We start from the raw sequence: 16,520 nt of genomic DNA, 5'->3' as shown, positions 1-16,520 counted from the left end.
TTCTGTGACACTGTTTGGGAATAATTAACTAGGTTTCAACATTTTTGTCCAAACGTAACAATGAACCGTTCACTGTTCATTATTAATGGACGTTACAGCCTTGATATTCTTCTCCTCTACACAACTGCTTTAGCTTGAATTACCTTAGGTTGTACAATGCTAACAGAAGAAGAGTTATCAGACCTTATAGACCATCATTCAACAGATAATTCAAGCCCTGGCACAATTTAGAGTTCCTGTAGGACAGCTCTCTGTTATGCCAAATAATAAGAGCTCAGAGACTGCAGAAGCAGAAAGATAGAAAATGAAGTATAACTGTGCTCCAAATACAGCCCTAGCCCTCAATATCAGGAGACAGTACATCAGATGCTCAATCTACAGTGGAATGCCTTGACGTAAAGGTTTTGACTTTTTTTTTTTTTTTTTATATATATCATCCTAATTGTTCATGATACATCATTCACGACCTCTGTGTGCTACCGAAGAGGCCAGAGAAGTTACATCATAAGAGAGATCTGCCCCTACATGACTTGAGGAAAAGTGCAAAGGATGAAGATGCTTCCAAATAATGAAAGAGCTGTAGACGTGCATTAATTTCATCCACATTAGTTCCCACAAGCTAAAATACTAAGAGTTAATAGATCACTTTGTAGGAAGCCACAAAAATGTTGAACAGGCAGGTTCTATAAATCATTTTGTTGATGGATTAACAGAAAATGTACATACAAACCTTCTTAATCAATGCCCATGACAGTAGCATTTCCTTATTTAAATGAAATATACTGCAAAGGTTTGCAAACAGCATCCTGATTTTTTTCTTGAAATTGACTGTTAATAACCAGAATCACGAAAGACTGCTCCTGGTTTATACAAATGACTCTGCAAGCAAGGGTGGCAGCCATTACAGGATCAACAACACCCCACCTGAGCATCCCAGCCACCGATGGTCATTAATCTTTGGAGGCATTCTTAACCCAGGAAGGAAATTTTGGATATCATACCAATAACTCTTACCCTTTTTCTATACGAGCAGTATTAATCCCTGTGCCATGACTGTCTGCACCTTCAAAGGAACAATAACCAGACAGGTCTTATTTCAGCATTCTGACTAGAAGACATGTTCAGTTCCACTACCCTCTGCTCCTTCTATGCTATAGTATCATTATGAGAAACAAAACCTCAGAACTCATCGTACGAATCAGGCCTATTTTTCCTCGGAAACAACTCAAAGGAATAAATATGCATCGTGACTTAGACAGAAAGTGAGGGCTTTCATTTATTTCTAAAGAATAGAAATTGTTTTCGTGGTCCCTCAGTCTGTCATTACTTCTCATTTGCATCCTCACAAAGAAACAAGATTCTACTTTCAAACAAGCAATTTCAAGTAGCAAAAGCCTTAATTCAGTATGCCAAGAAAACAAAAATATTCCATTTACAAAGTTCACAGATGAATCAGTTCTCAAACACAAGGCCCAGTAATTAAAAAAAAAATAAATTCCTAAATCTCAGTCTCATTCTAAGCGATCCATCGTGCACACAGGTAACTGACTGACAGAAAATGTTAGGTATAAAATATTTAGAAACTATATATGCCTCTTTTTAATAGATTAAATTGATTTCCATATACTAGATCTCACAAAAAATGCACATGAGAGAGACCAGGAAAGGCAACTGTATAACTTCATTATTTAAGAAGCATACCATAAATGCTACATACAGCATAATTTATATTTCAAAGTCATGTAAATACATAGCAAAAGACAACATGACATAACATTGAACCTATGTTTAATAAATAAGGTTACTCATAACGATAAACTAACTTAATAGTCTGCTTAATTCCATGACTGACATCATCACTTTGAACATCAGCCCTTAATAGCCCTAATCCCAATAACCACTGGAATTAGTAGGAGGGCCATCAGGGTTTAAGTAGACGCTGAATCAAGTGCTTGCTAATGTTCAGGAAAGATCCATGCACAGAAGACCAGTCTCATGTCTTCACTGCTGAAACAACTGATGTAATAAGAAAGAAGAAAAAAAAAAAAAAAAGAACAAAAAAATACTACAAATCCATTCCTTAATACTCATCCCTGTAATTTGCAGCAGTGAGCTCAACTGGTGTGTTTTTTAGGCAACATGTTGAATGAATGACCAGTGCTGAAGTGCTAAAAATACATTTTCTGGAACCCAGTGTGGAGGCAAACCTTAACAGGCTTCATTATGCCTTCTCTTACACTGCTATCCAGACATCCTGGCTAGATAATATGCTACAGAGCGTGGCGTAAAAGGATCATAGAGGAAAGATTCATAGCATTAGTGCCTGTCAGATATCTACAGATCTTAATCCTTTTTACCAAGACGACAAATACTAAGGATTCCTGAAAAAATAAAAATCCCTAGGAAGGTGAAAAAAAAAAAGCAAAATGCATGCACACATCTTTTATGTGGTTAAAATGAATTATTTGAAACCACAGCTTTAACCAGGCAGCAAAAGCATCCCACCGTTTCCTTTTCCACTTCATTCCCGAAAAAGAACAAAAAAAAAAAAAAGAAAAAAGAGACCAGAGATGGGTATCAGCCTGTTCTTAGTGCTAGAGGGAGATGGAGAGCGATGGGAGCCCCTGCAGGACTGATCCCACCAGCAGTTTCAGAAGGCTGGATTCCCACGTCTGAAGATGAGGAAAGGAGGAGGGAGATTAGGAAACACTGGCAGCTGAATGTGTGACAGAAGGACTTGCACAGACTGGGACAGCTTCTTTCTGTCTCAGGATATTACTGTCAGAGTGGCCAAGGACGCGATGAGCTTCATTTTTCCATTCTCACTGTGGCACTGTAAGAAGTGCCTAATTTGAAGGGAACTGGACAGGTGGCACATCACGCTGAGCTAAATAGATAAGTGTGAGATTTAAATGACAAGAGGCAGCAGGTTCTGCTGTTTTAGGGAGGGAGAGTGAATTTTTCTGATGGTACCAATGGGCATAAGTGGAAGGTCAGCCCGGGGTGCTGCCAGCGTCGCCTGGTAGCAGATGGAGCCAATCTGTAGGGATAAAAGAAGGGCTGGGGCACACCACGGGCCAGCAGCAACACCATTTACTTGGGAATAAACAAGTTTGGGAGCTGGTGTAGATAATAGAAATGAACGTTGATGCTGCCACCCCCAGTGGTGTGCGTTGGCAGTCTGAGGGCTGCAAGGGTGGCTCAGGCAGGAGATGCTGCAGCAGGCGCAGTGGGGGAGATGCTGCAGGGGCTGCTGGCTGCCTGGGGGCTGGCCCAGGCCAAGCCCTGCGTGCTCCCAAGGGAGCTTTGGAGCTCCCCCTCCCTAAGCACCTCCGGGCTGGATGCGGAGATGCCCACCAGGTCCCTCTACCTCCCCCCCGCAGTGTCTTGCCTGTGTTCATGCATTCCCATTTCCAGACTTATGCAATGACTGGAGGGCAGGAGCAGCCCGCAGAGAAGTGGAGCAGCAGGAGACGCAGGCAGCCTGGATCCCCATGGGGCTCCCTGAAGTGTCCCAAACTAGAAAACTGGCCACCTCCCCACTCCAGCCTCCTGCAACATAATTATTCCAGCATGACTGAGGTGACAAATTAACAAGGCAGCCAGAGCTTTTGCAGTAGAAGGGAGTGTTTTCCCCAAGAATAAATTGTTCCAATCCCTTACGCTAGACACCCGGCCGTGCCTATTCATTAATTGGACAAGCTCTGGTGACAACTGAAATTACCAGACTTCTCCATGCTGGAGGGGAGAGAGATCTTTGCAAGCTTAAAATGAGAAGGGTAAAGCTGGATTCCCAGCCACCAGGGAGTTCTTTGCATGGGATTATTTTTTTTTATATTCATTTTCAGAGCACAGCCACAGTAAAGCTCCCTTTAAGAGCAGAGGCACGTTCTTTAGCGTCTTTCCTCTCTTTGCAGACCCTGAACTGTGGCACCAGAACACAACCACTCTGCCAGTGAGCTGCAAACCTTCTAAGATCCGCAGATCAGCCGAGTTTCAGAACTTCAGGAGCTAAGAAATCCTGGGATTACTGCAATGTTGCAGTTAACACAAGCAGGTACATTAGGAATTATCAGCATCTGCTTCATTAGTACACAGTGGTTATTTACTGCAACCAAAGTATATTTAGACACAGGTATTTGGGTTAAGGGGGGTCGGGGGGGAATTGATGGCTGTTGATTTCAATCACGACCCACTCACAAGACATCGTTAGTGTATTTTTCACCCACAGTTTGGCCCAGGGTTTAGCCCCTCGTGCCCCTCGCTCGGGGGAAGCCTGGGAGCCCTGTACAATATTCCTCCCCCCCCGTCCCCGTTTCTGTGCTAGCTGCGTACCTGAAATGCAGACGATGAAATTCGCTTGCAGAAGAAAAACCACCTCCCAAACAATTTCCATCCTCCGATTCTCATGCCAAGTGCATCCCTCGGCGGAAAAAAACAAAGATCAATATCGCAGTTTGAACGATCCCAGCGAATTTCCTTTCGGACTTGCAGCCTGTATTCCCCAGATGTGCTGACAACACATGTCCGAGCTCCCTCTCTCTGTGCACGGCTCGAGCGAGATCCCTTCCCTTCCTTTGCCCTCCAAAAAAAACACCACGAAGCCGCTTGCCAGCACCGGGCTCTTCCTCCTCGAAAAAAATCCACCAGGTTTCCCAACACGACATAGACAGCGAAGGGGCTCGGATCCGATCCGGAGGGTCTCTATTCCAACTCCGCGGGTCTCAGCGGGGCAGCGCCGGCATCGCCGGGGGAGGGAGGCGGCGGAGGGAGGGGTGGGGGGGGGGGGATGATCCTCCCCGGCTGCTACAAAACGAGCAGAAAGAGATTAATCCCCGCCGCAGCGCATCCTCCGCCCGCTCCCGCAGCCCGGGGCAGCCGGCTCCGTCCTGCGCCGCCGCCGAGCCCCGGCGCTTGCCACCCGGCGACTGCAGGGGTCGTTCTTGCCCCGCGCACCGCACAGCCCCTTCCCGGCCGGGACGGCCCCGGGCCCCGCGGCTCCATCGGGGGAACCCCGGGAGTTCGGGGCTGCACCCCGTGGGCGCTGCTCCCCCCGGGGCTGGATCCCATGGGTGCTGCTCCCCCCGCCACCCCGGGGCTGCACCGCGGCGGGGCTGGGAATGCCCATATTTAAAAAAAAAAACTTAACTAAACAAGAAGGGAAGAGGAGAACACACGCAAACTTGTCGCGGTTTGGGTGGTGCGAAGGGCAGGGGGAGGATGGAGCCGAGTGAGCGAGGTACCTGCGCTGCAGCGCGCAGCTCCCGCATCCCTGAGGCGCATCGCTTCGGCACAAATCCTCCTCCCGCCCCCCCCCCCCCCCGCCCCGAAAAAAAAAGAAAAAAACCAGCCCCCCCTTAAAAAAAGCAGTGTCAGCTTGGGGCAATCTCTTACTTACCCCCAAATCCTCCTGCTTTTTATTTTTTCCAGCTCATGGGCTCAGCCCCTCCTGCCCGCAGCCCCAAACGCAAAGCGAGGTCGCGCTCCGCTCTCTGCAGCCCCCCGGCCGCCCCCTCAGCTGCAGGGAGACACCATCGCCCGCGGGATCCCCCCCTGCTCCCCGAGCCCCGGCTACGTCTCCATGTCCGCGGGCCGAGCCGCTGCCGCGCTGCGCTCGGCGGGTGCGCGCACGGGGCCGCGCGGAGGCGGTGCCTGCGCGGGCGGCGCAGGGGGCTCTGCGGCTCGGCCGCTGGGACCCGGGGGGAGCCCGGACCCTCCCTCCCCGCGGGGGCCGCCTGCTCAGGCGCATTCCAGAGGCTGCTGCTCGCTTTCGGGTTCAATTTCACACTTTTTATCCCCTCCCCAAAAAGATGCGCCTGCCGCGGGGAGAGGTCGGGGTTCCCTTCGCGCTGGGGGCTGCCCCGCGCCTTAGCTCGGTCTGACATGAAAAAAAAGGGAGAGGGAAGGGGGCTTTGGGCTTGCGAACGAAAATCCCGGCTCAGGGCAGGTGAGAAAAGGTGATGCTGCAACTGTTCGGACTGCGGATGCCTTCATTGATCACTAAGGCAGAGGGAAGGGGAGGGAGAGAGAGAGGCTTGGGGTTTCAAACTGATTCCCCGGCGCTTGGCAGGTACGCGGAGGTGCGGAGGTCATATACAAATATTCCAGCAGGACACGCATGCATAAGAGATTGAACATAGCTTGGTTTATAGCAGTTCTCCAGCCCAGGACATACCTGTAAAATGCACCTTTGTCTGGATTCTAGCAAAATGAGGATGCCCGGATCCCTGAATGGGGAAGGAAAGGCTCTTTAGGAAAAGAAACCACAGGCTACGCCGTTATTTTAATGGGAAACGTGTAGGAGTCACAGGTTTCGAGTTATCCTGATGATATTTAATAGCAGTAGATCAGTTTTCTTGAGTGCTTCAAAGCAGCTGGATGGGACAAAAGCATCACTGTTTGAAAGGAAAAATTGGACTGCAGGCACTCAGTAGTCAATGTGATCCTCGTATTCATTTTGCCAGTTCTCAGGGTAGTACAAGTGCTCTTTGTGCTGCAGCACACTCTGCTGATGTTTACTTCATCTCTTCTCATGGATTATGAAGAGACTGAGGATTTTAACAAACTAATTGCCATCATCTGCTGAGTGAGAACAACAAGGCTAGATGAAAAGGGCAGTCATTGACTGCTTTAGGGACAAAGTACTTAACTAATTTCCGTATTTTTGGATGGATTTTCATTTAGCAGTGGGAATGTGTAGCAAGAAGGATTTCTTTCCTTGATAGGATTGCAGAATGCTGAGTATCATTTGAATATGTAAGTTTAGGCAATTGAGAACTATCCCTCTTGGGCAAAATGAAATACACTGAGGCAGCCTGTGGATGAGCAGGTAATTATCAGGTATGCCACCATATAGATGTACCTTTGGGCACCAAATGAGTTGTCCAGAAGCACCAAACTAGTATAGATTTTGAAAGAGGTTGAGACAGGATTTGCATATGGTTCTTGAAAAGTTAGTGGAGTAAAGACTGCAAGGAGTCCTTCTGAATCATCCCTTTAAGATCATGTTATCAAATGAAGGCTCAAATCAGCAAAAGAAACAATTACTGAACCGGAAACCTTGTTTTTTGAGTATTCCGTGTTTTCAGAGTCACGCAGAATAGTGTATGCAATTCTATTCTTTGTGTCTTTTTGTTTATATCCAGGTTAATGTCTCCTAGTCTGGTATTGCAAAAGGCATGGGCAGCATCCTCTTCCTGCCATCTAGATATATTTAAGCACACTTCAGGAAATGCTCAGTAAATGTTTCCATTGATGTTTACTAAACTCCCTTTACTCAAATAGATGAACATTCTCCATAAATTTGACTGGAGATTCTCTTTCGGGCTCTCCCAACATATTTCTTACAATAACAACCCAATCCAGAGCATATTCATCCGACAGGAAGACCCGTATCTTTTGTGCTCATATTTACACAGACATCCTTGTCCCTAAACTACTCTCCTTGAAAGTGTGGCATTACATGTGGGAAAATTAATGTGTCAAGCAAGTGAGAGGATGTGTGGTAAAACGGTGTGCTGTCCATTAAGTCAGCAAAGAATTGGTTTGGTGGCAAGAGAAGATGCCAAATCCTAAGCAGCAAGCTCATGTTGAATTCCTGTTGATATCAGTGGAACTTCAATTTGAGTTTAATGGCAGGAAAAAATTAGGTAGTTGATGTTGGCTCCTCGTAGATAGCCAAGCCTTCTAAATATATTAAATTACGTGTATATTTTTAGTGTGGTATGCTTACCACCCTCATGCAAACCTTCTGCTTATTTCAGTGGCCTGTGGCACATAAGTAGTTTGTGACTCAGACTAAAAATTCTGTGAGGGATCAATGGCAAACTGAGTTTTCTTCACTCGGAAAATATAGTAGTGAGCTCAGAAAACGTGTATTTTTTAAAATTGAGATAAATAATAATGAGTTCATTCTGCTGTCATTTACTTGCTGTAATGTTATTTGACTGGGAGCAGCCTTAAAGCTTGGTTTTGAAATCGTATGGACGTATTGGCTGCTGCAGCTCCACAGGGACGCGTCGGTCAATAAAGTTGAATGGATGTTGATATGGACCTATTCCAAAGCCCACCAAAATCGATTGGGATATTTCTGTGGACTTCGATGAGTTTTGGATCAGGCTTTCACTGTAGAATTTGGCACATTATATTTGATCCCAAAGTAGACAGTTTAATATACCAAAGTGTATTGGGGGAACGCAAGGCTCCTGCGTACCTTGGTGTAGCTTTAAGTTCAAACCAGATGAAAATGCTTTCTGCAACATCATTTTTTTTTAAATTTTTTTTATGTTTCCATTCAAAGCTCCTTCTGTAAGTCACTAAAATGAAGGGGGTTGATATTTGCTGCATTTATTTGAGTTCCATTCATATTTATATATTTAGCTAAACTTCTTAATCTTGCCAGCCTTTAAGCTGTACTGAAGTCATTGGACTACTCATGTGCCTAGAGGTGAAAATGACTGCAGAGTGGGTTTAGATGCATGTTTGTGTATTTTAATAATCGTGAGGATTCTACTATCTTGAAGCTGTGGCTGGGATTTCTGTCAGGGCTTAAGAGCACCGAACGTATTAATTACAAGCTGGGCACTTCGTTTCTTCAGGCCAGATTTACAGAGAGAGACTTTTTAGTTTTGATATGCAAACAGAGTTCAAAAAGCACTTAAAAAATCCACATGCTTTTAAGTTTGTTATACCAACACAACACATTCCAATTCGGTAAAGCAGAATTAAGGTTCGGACTTTCTCAGAGGAGCCAGCATTTTGACTCACAATTAGCCTGGATCAGAAAAGATCAGTTGCAGAAATTGTTTTGAACTGGGCAGCTTCTGAGCAAACTGGGTTGAGCTCTGGCTTACCCTGTGTCGATGGGAGAGATGGAAGTGGTGCCATTCATCACTACTGCACTGCTGAAGGTTCCCCCGATTGGGTACGGCAGCTTGCCTGTGCTCTCCCTAGCTCATCTCTGTCACACTCAGTCAGATCAACACAGCCCCAATATTGAAGTGTCTGAAGCTTCTGGCGTGATTCCAGCAATTAAGCTGGCAGAGCTGGAACAGTTCCCGCTCTTACTTGTTTTCCCCTGTCCCAGGGGCTTCTGGCCCCATGGCAGGAATGATGGAAGAACTTTTGAGTCAGCTTCTGAATTGCCACTGGGAGCAGCCCAGGATGTAAGCATGAACCAAAATCAATGCTAAATCAAAATCAAAAGAAGGGCCAATGCTGCAGTTCACTCAGGTGGAAGAAAGCTTGAGGATCTCCAAATCCACATGGGGGTTTGAAGATCATCCAACACCACCAGTCTATTGGCGTCGAGCTCAGAGAACGTAACCAATCTGTTTAACAGAACTGGACTGTAACCACTATTGAAATAAAAGAGGTTGCTTGGAATAAATTATCATAGTCATAGCACTGAAACTTGCTGTTGTAAATCACAGTAATATGAGACTGTCCCTCCTTGTCTCGAGTTTATTCTATATTCACACATATTCCAGGTAGAACATACAATAGTTATTTCTTTATTCCAACTAACAGAATTATTTGTACAAGAAAAAAAGGACTTTTGTGTTTGGACTGCACATTTGAATGTCTTTCCACTCAAGTTCCAGGTAACTTCAAACAAACCAGGACAATGTAATAATATATAGTAAAAAACTACCGAAAGATTCTGTGAATTCCACGCAAACATTTTAAGCTATGATAAAGAACTACATATGTATTTCTTTTAAAATAAGAAGTAAAAAATGTCAGCTCAAATCTTTGGTATTTATTTCCTGTATGAAGAATTCTAGTCCTAGGGAATAAGTATGGGAGTAGGAAAAAATTTATAGTCTTGATTGTGCTAACATCGATGATGTGGTCTTGACAAGCTGTCTGTATCACATTAACTTGCATTTATAAAATAGGCTATAATTCAGCAAGGAACTACAGGTTAATAGTTTACAGTTAGAAAGTAACTTGTAGTCATGGGTCTCATTTTCAGCTTTTAGGTAGCCCCACTCAAATTACGAAGATGCTTAAGTACCTTCTTGGTTCAGAGGTTAGGGAAATCAATCTTGGAAAGCCACTAGCAACAGGTGAGCTGCTGAGAATGTAGCTATAAATACTGTGCAATAATATTGCCATTTGATTTCTAGTGCTCCTGTTCATATATTGTTACTGCCATGCTTTCTTGTGTTTTCTGAGAATATCTTCAGTGCTCGTAAATAGTGCTGACCTCACTAAGGAAACTGATAAAAAATTTAACGTGTCATTGTAAAAACACAGCCTCTAAGAATCCATCAGTGCAATGGACATTAAGGTAATTCTTTTCTTGTATTGATGGGCTTTATCAAAACTGAGGCGGATTTTACATTTTACTGGTAGAGATAATGATGCAATTTATTTTAAGTTAAAAACACCCCCAACAAAGGAATAAGGAAATGACTGGCAGTTAACTTTTAAGTCAATCAATGTGGTTTTGCTGTGAGTCAGTCTGTTCATTATCATAAAGACATTATTTTCAGTCCAAATCCATTTTTCATGTCTGAACTCCAGCAAGCACTGTTAAGACATCAAGTATTTGTGAAATAACATTCTTCTAATTCAAAAAGACATATGTAAACTGCAGTGAGTTAGCTTTTCTGGGAGTGAGAACTTAGTCAGAAAAGTGTTTAAAACGTCATGCTATCTTGCAGTTCCTCAATAAACCTCGATAGGTTCTTTGAGAGTCTTGGCAGCTTCGCACCCACAGAATTAGGGTTTTCTGAGTAGGCACGTAGAGTGGGAAAACAGATTTATTTACACACTTGGTCTAGCATTGGGTGGGTTTAGCACACTGCTTGCAATTAGACCTTGCCCCTGGATTCATGCAAGACCATTCCTGCCGCATCCAAGGCAACTTCACATGGTAAAAGGGAGACAAAGTTGCTGTCACGTACCTCAGCATGTCACTCTATGTTTCTGACTATTTCTAAAGCCACCTGCAGTAGCTACAAAGCAGGAAAGAAAACTTCCAGTTTTCTGGTTTTCTGCCTCCATCCTTCTTTCTTGCAAGTTTGAATTAATTAAGAGATCAAAAGCAATACATATTTTTTGATATCGAGGATTCTTTGTCATCTTAATCTTAAAAGAAAAGAACACACTTCTTGAAAATTATTCTGATATGGATCTTACTGGTTCCTCATTACAGATTTTGACAGCTACTTGTCACCTGGTGCCTGTTTAATATAATTCCTTATGCCACATGGAGTAACGGTGATTGCACTCTCAGATTAATATTATGAAAGTGTGAGCCAAGGCAGCTACGCTGTAAATTTTCAGGCTATGCTGCTCTTAAGAGTGGATTGAGTTGGGAACTCTTGTTCCTGCTAGGATGTAATAGGTATCAGGTTGCAGAACACTTTTCTCATTGTGCTAGGTTTGACCACCAGGGCATTCAGTAGGAAAGAGGTAAACTCTAAACCTTTGCGAGTTCGTGTATGACTGCCCAGTGACAAGTGCAGGAACTCATTAGAAGGTGTTCTTACCTGAGCTCTGTGCTTTAACATAAAGGATAGATGGCTAGGAAGAAAGGCACGTTCACTGCCTTCTGTGTACGTGATGGAGAGGGTTAGGTTGGACATAAGGAAAAGGTTCTTCCCCCAGAGGGTGGTGGAGCACTGGCACAGCTGCCCAGGGAAGCAGTCACAGCACCAAGCCTGACAATATTCCAGAAGTACTTGGCCAACGCCCTCAGACAGGCGGTGTGAATGTTGGGGTGTCATGTGCAGGGGTAGGAGTTGGACTCAATGGTCCTTGTGGGTCTCTTCCAACTTTGGATAGTCTGTGGTTTTATGATTTTATTTAGGTTTGTGTACACATAGACAAGGAGGCCCAGTACTGTTAAAATGGTTGCCTGTTTCTATTCACTATTTTTCTGTATCAATGCATGAACCATTTTGCTTTTTCAGGGAAATACATTGCTGTATTTTTCTGCAGTTATGAATTACAATTAAGAAGGAAGAGGAGGCACACTCAGAAAGTAGTATTATTCTTGTCTCTCTATAGATTTTTTATATTTTGTAATCAAGGTTTTCTTTAAACGGATCTTTATTCTGCAAGCAGATACCTCACTTCTGATGTTTTTTTAGGCAAAATCAATTAGTGTGAGATTTCTGAAACCAGAGATTTATGTGCTTATCTTAGCATTTGATGTTGTTCCCTGCAACTCCTCACATGTTGCAAATGTCCATAAAGAATCAATTATGGGCCCGAACTTGTTCCTGTTGAAGTGAATAGGAATTTCACCCTTTGATTTTTAACACATTTCCTTTGGAATTAAGCCTCCATTCAGCCTTTCGCCAGCTGGGTAACTTTCATCACAAAAGTAATTCAGCAAATGGAATTACTCATGTGCTTAGAACAGACCAGGCACTCAGGGTTTTTTGAAGGAGGCTTCCAGAGGCGCGATGCCTTATACAGCACAACCACACTTTATAGTCCGCAGGCGGCAATAGCCGCAGCCTGAATGGCCCTTCCTCAGCTGCAGCATGAACTGAACTTCTGTGTTCATTTGCAACAGTTCAGGAGAAAACAACCCTCTCCCCGCTCCTACATCTAAACCTTCCAAGTTCCAGGAAGAATTGCTCGTACTGATGCCTCATTCTAAATTGGTTTCATCTCCCTCAGTTTTCCTCTGTAAAATGGGGATACTCCTCATGGGGATGCAAAAATGTGACAGTTAATGCTTGCAGTGAGCTCTGAAGATAAATAACATGTAAGTCCTAAGAAACAGTTACTCAAAAAAAAAAAAAAAAGCTGCGATGGCTGATCCGCAGGTGCAATCAGCAGATTTATAGGACCTGTGAAACTTCTGCTTTGTATTGTTCTAGAAAGAGAATGGAGGAATTGGCATCCAGCACAATTCAAAAGGATGAGAACAAGCCCTCAGAAAGAAAATAAGGCTCTTCTGACTTTTAGAAATCTTTATAAACGTCATTTAGTGTCATTTTCAAATACCTTGAAGGGATCATAAAACTTTGCTCTTCTCTGATCATTGTACCACTTAGAAGAGGAAAGGTATGAACAGCCATAACCCTGGCACATTTTTAACAATACTCAGGACCAAAGGGGATTGTAAGATGGAAGCTTTGATAACAAAAACATAAAGATGTCATTGTCAACTATCTCAAAATATACACGCTTGTTGTAAATGTCACATAAGCCTACAGCTAAGTGATGGATCAGAATTCCCTGTGTTTTCAAAGTGCTGCTGTTGATGAATACTTTAACTCCTTCATGAACAAGTTATCCTGTGTCTCACAGTTTGCTTTCTGTCCTTGTGCTTGACATCACTAAAACAAAAAACCATTTAATACAAGTAAGTTGCAAATACAGAGTAGAATTTCAGTTCTGCTTTGCACAGAAAAAAAGAAATACTTGGAAAATGGAAAAACCATGCATGCACTTTATTAGCAATAAAATGAAGTTTTCCCCTCGTCATTAAAATAATCAAAGTGGTAATAAGTAAGCTAAGCTAAGTATTGGAGATGTAAGGACAAACTTGTGCCTCAGTAGAAGTCATCATTCAGCTAAGTATTTAGGCATATGATTAAAATGAAGCATTCAGTTGTAAGCATCTTTGTTCAGCTCAGCATGCAATAGAGCATTCTGCTGAAAAAAGCACATATGTCACAGTTAAAAACATCAGGTACCTCAGGACAGTTTTTGACCTCTTGGAGCCTGACTTTGTGTCTGCCACCAGGGAAAACTGCTTTGAACAGTGACATTCCTGATTGCAGTCAGGCCCTTTTGGGGAGCTGGACGTCTCTGAGGTTTAAATGCTTGAGGACTGCAATCTTCTGTTGCAGCCCACCCCTGCTACACAGTGGAGAAATGGCCTCAAGTTGTGTCAGGGGAGGTTTAGATTGGGTATTAGGAAAAAAGTTCTTTACTGAAAGAGTCGTGAAGCCCTGGTAGAGGCTGCCCAGTGGTGGAGTCTCCATCCCTGGAGGAGTTAAAAAACTGTGTAGCCGTGGCGCTTCGGGACATGGTTTAATAGTCATGGTGGCGTTGGGCTGATGGTTTAGAGATGTTTATACTGTCAAGCGGCCTGCTACTGAATAGAATCAAAATAATCCTTTCTCAGTAGACCTGCAGGTGCAGAATACAGGAGCAATGTATTGCCAACATTTATTAAGTGTATTAGATGTTTGGAAAGAAGCTTCATCGCATATTAAAATCTCTAATCCCAGTAAATTAAAAGACAATTTGGTAATGACAGGCTGGTAGGTAGCCTAACTCTACTGTTATAAATCTGTTCTACAAATTGCAAGTCATTAATAATTAGTATTATAAAACCTATTACATCTTTGATTGGGAAGAAATGGACTGAGGCTAGTATTACATTATTCAATTAGATTTAATTCCATTTAGTGTGTGTTTTACTTTATTTCAAGTGCAGTCTGTACTCGGATCATGGTGGGGACCATCCAAAATGTCAATTGATTTATGTATAGAGCAAATAGCACACATACTATTTTCATCATACAGTGTAGCTCTGTTGAGTGACAGTGGAAGAGCTGTTAGACTCACTATGCTTAATTAGATTCCTTTGTGCGTTGTACAGCAGGATTGCAGGCTATAATTTATAAATGAGTTTATTAAAATTTCTGTATTCATAGAGCACGGTAAACTCTGTTTCTTGAATATCACCTTTGCATACTTTGCCTCGTCACTACAAAATGGAAAGTGTCGCCAGAAAAATGTAAAATGAAGTAAGATGCTAAGTCAAAGCAGTCTGTGAGATAGCAGGTCACATCAGAAGACCTCAGGGATCAGAGGGTCTGGCTCACTGGTAAAGAGGGTACTAAAAGCCTCATCTTTTCTAGGTTCTTATCTTCTGCTGGCTAACTTGAATTACATACATTCCCAGTTTGTAAATATTAGTCATATCTATCTGAGCAGCTGAGAAGTTCAGTATTTATTTCCCAATTTCTGGCATTTTCCACTACATTTCATTCAATCTGTTAGTACTGCAGTGAACCTTTCTTAGCATTTATTTCCCAATTTTTCTCATCTGTTTCTTCTGTTAACTGTATGGTCATTAGGAATTCCTTGGTGTCATCATCTTGCCACTGTGTGGATTTCTTTCTCTCTTCCTGAAGCACCGCTTGCCACTGTGAAGAAAGCAGCTTCATAATGTGTATTTATACAGCAGTACCACTATATGAAATACCGTAGACAATGTATGCTGTGTTGCTTTCATATTATACTGAAAACATCTGTTTTAGAACCTCGATCGATAGACATGTCCCTTTATCAATATACCTGTCAATGCAGAAGTAAACATTGAGGTTAGGTGGGATGTCTTTAAGATGTCGAGCAGAGAGCTCTCCTTGAAAATTCTGCCTGCAGCTGCTGTCCTGTCTGAGCTGAACAGTTCAGACACATAAAACAAAAAGGAATTGACCAACAAGTTTAAGTTGCATCTATTTGTTTCAGTCATTTTCCCATGTGCAAAGCATTGTTAGGCAAACTCAGTGGTTAGTTCCCCCTAGAGATCCTGGAGCATGTGTAGTGGTTGGTAATTTATGGATGTAGTCAGGCATTACTTTAAAATCACAGTATTATGGGGAAAGCTCTGTAACAAGTGAACCAAGCTGTGACAAGAATTGGTAACGAAGGAAACAACTGGAAGACCAAGGCAAGAACGTAACTTGTTGCTGTTCCACCCACGCATATTAATAATGCTACAGCAAATGAAACATTTCTATATTTAGTCTGTTCAAAACAACCACAAAAAAAGAAGCAATAGAGGATTTAGTAACCACAATAGAAACATTTTTCAGTATGATTCACGCATCCAAATCCTTTGGTTCCTATTCAGCACTCCTGTTTTGCTTTTGTCCCACATATTAAGTGTTTCACGCACGTCGTGGTTCGGCAAACTGCAAAGTCATCCTTGTAGAACTTCTGAAAGAGAACTGGTGACGTATGTTTGTTACTATATTTGTTTTCCTGTTCTTCATTCTTGAATCTGCATCCTATTTCCTACAAATATTTCAATCCAAGTCGCTACTACTAGGCTTCTAGTATGAGATTTTATTCTTCTTTAGAAAGCAGTGGTAAAGAGGAAGGAAAAGATTGTTTTCATCAGATAACCCAGCTTTGCAGAACCAGCCTGACTTCTGCTACCATGGCATTTTTCCTTTGCTTGTCTGAGGCAGTCCTTTCACCTGTGCTTTGCTTCTTCTGCCTGCGTTGCAGTCTTTCTGGGTGATAGGCTCTGATGTATGAAGTCTAGCACAGTTGAGCCCCTCTATTATTTGACACTACTTTAAGAAATTTGGCTTCACTGCTAAAATTGGAAGTCCCATTGCTTTGACCTGCATTTCCCTGATAAACTCTTGGGAGTACGTCCTGTCTTCTGGCAGCATTCACTGTTACTCATGGACTTCTCCTGTGAAAACAGCGATAGGCTGTTTTTGTATGGGCTTTGTTTGAACCTCCTGGAGGGTGTGTGGTACAGACTGGTGTATACTGTGGGGTGTGATAATAGGGCACAC

At 43.0% G+C, this 16,520-nt stretch overlaps 1 protein-coding gene across 1 annotated transcript in view; it reads right to left on the bottom strand.

The window, feature by feature from the left end:
• Positions 1–4,697, bottom strand: part of CA10 (carbonic anhydrase 10) — a 143,095-nt gene extending 138,398 nt beyond the window's left edge. Inside the window, exon 1 of the mRNA XM_069872692.1 lies at positions 4,336–4,697. Coding sequence (XP_069728793.1) covers positions 4,336–4,396 — 61 coding nt within the window. The 5' untranslated portion in view covers positions 4,397–4,697. The remainder of the gene's footprint in view (positions 1–4,335) is intronic.
• Positions 4,698–16,520: the final 11,823 nt, after the last annotated feature.

This window comes from Phaenicophaeus curvirostris, chromosome 19 (genome assembly GCF_032191515.1).
Source record: "Phaenicophaeus curvirostris isolate KB17595 chromosome 19, BPBGC_Pcur_1.0, whole genome shotgun sequence".
Taxonomy (NCBI): domain Eukaryota; kingdom Metazoa; phylum Chordata; class Aves; order Cuculiformes; family Cuculidae; genus Phaenicophaeus; species Phaenicophaeus curvirostris.
The sequence above is the reverse complement of the archived record's forward strand: the minus strand, read 5'-3'. Positions and strand labels throughout refer to the sequence as shown.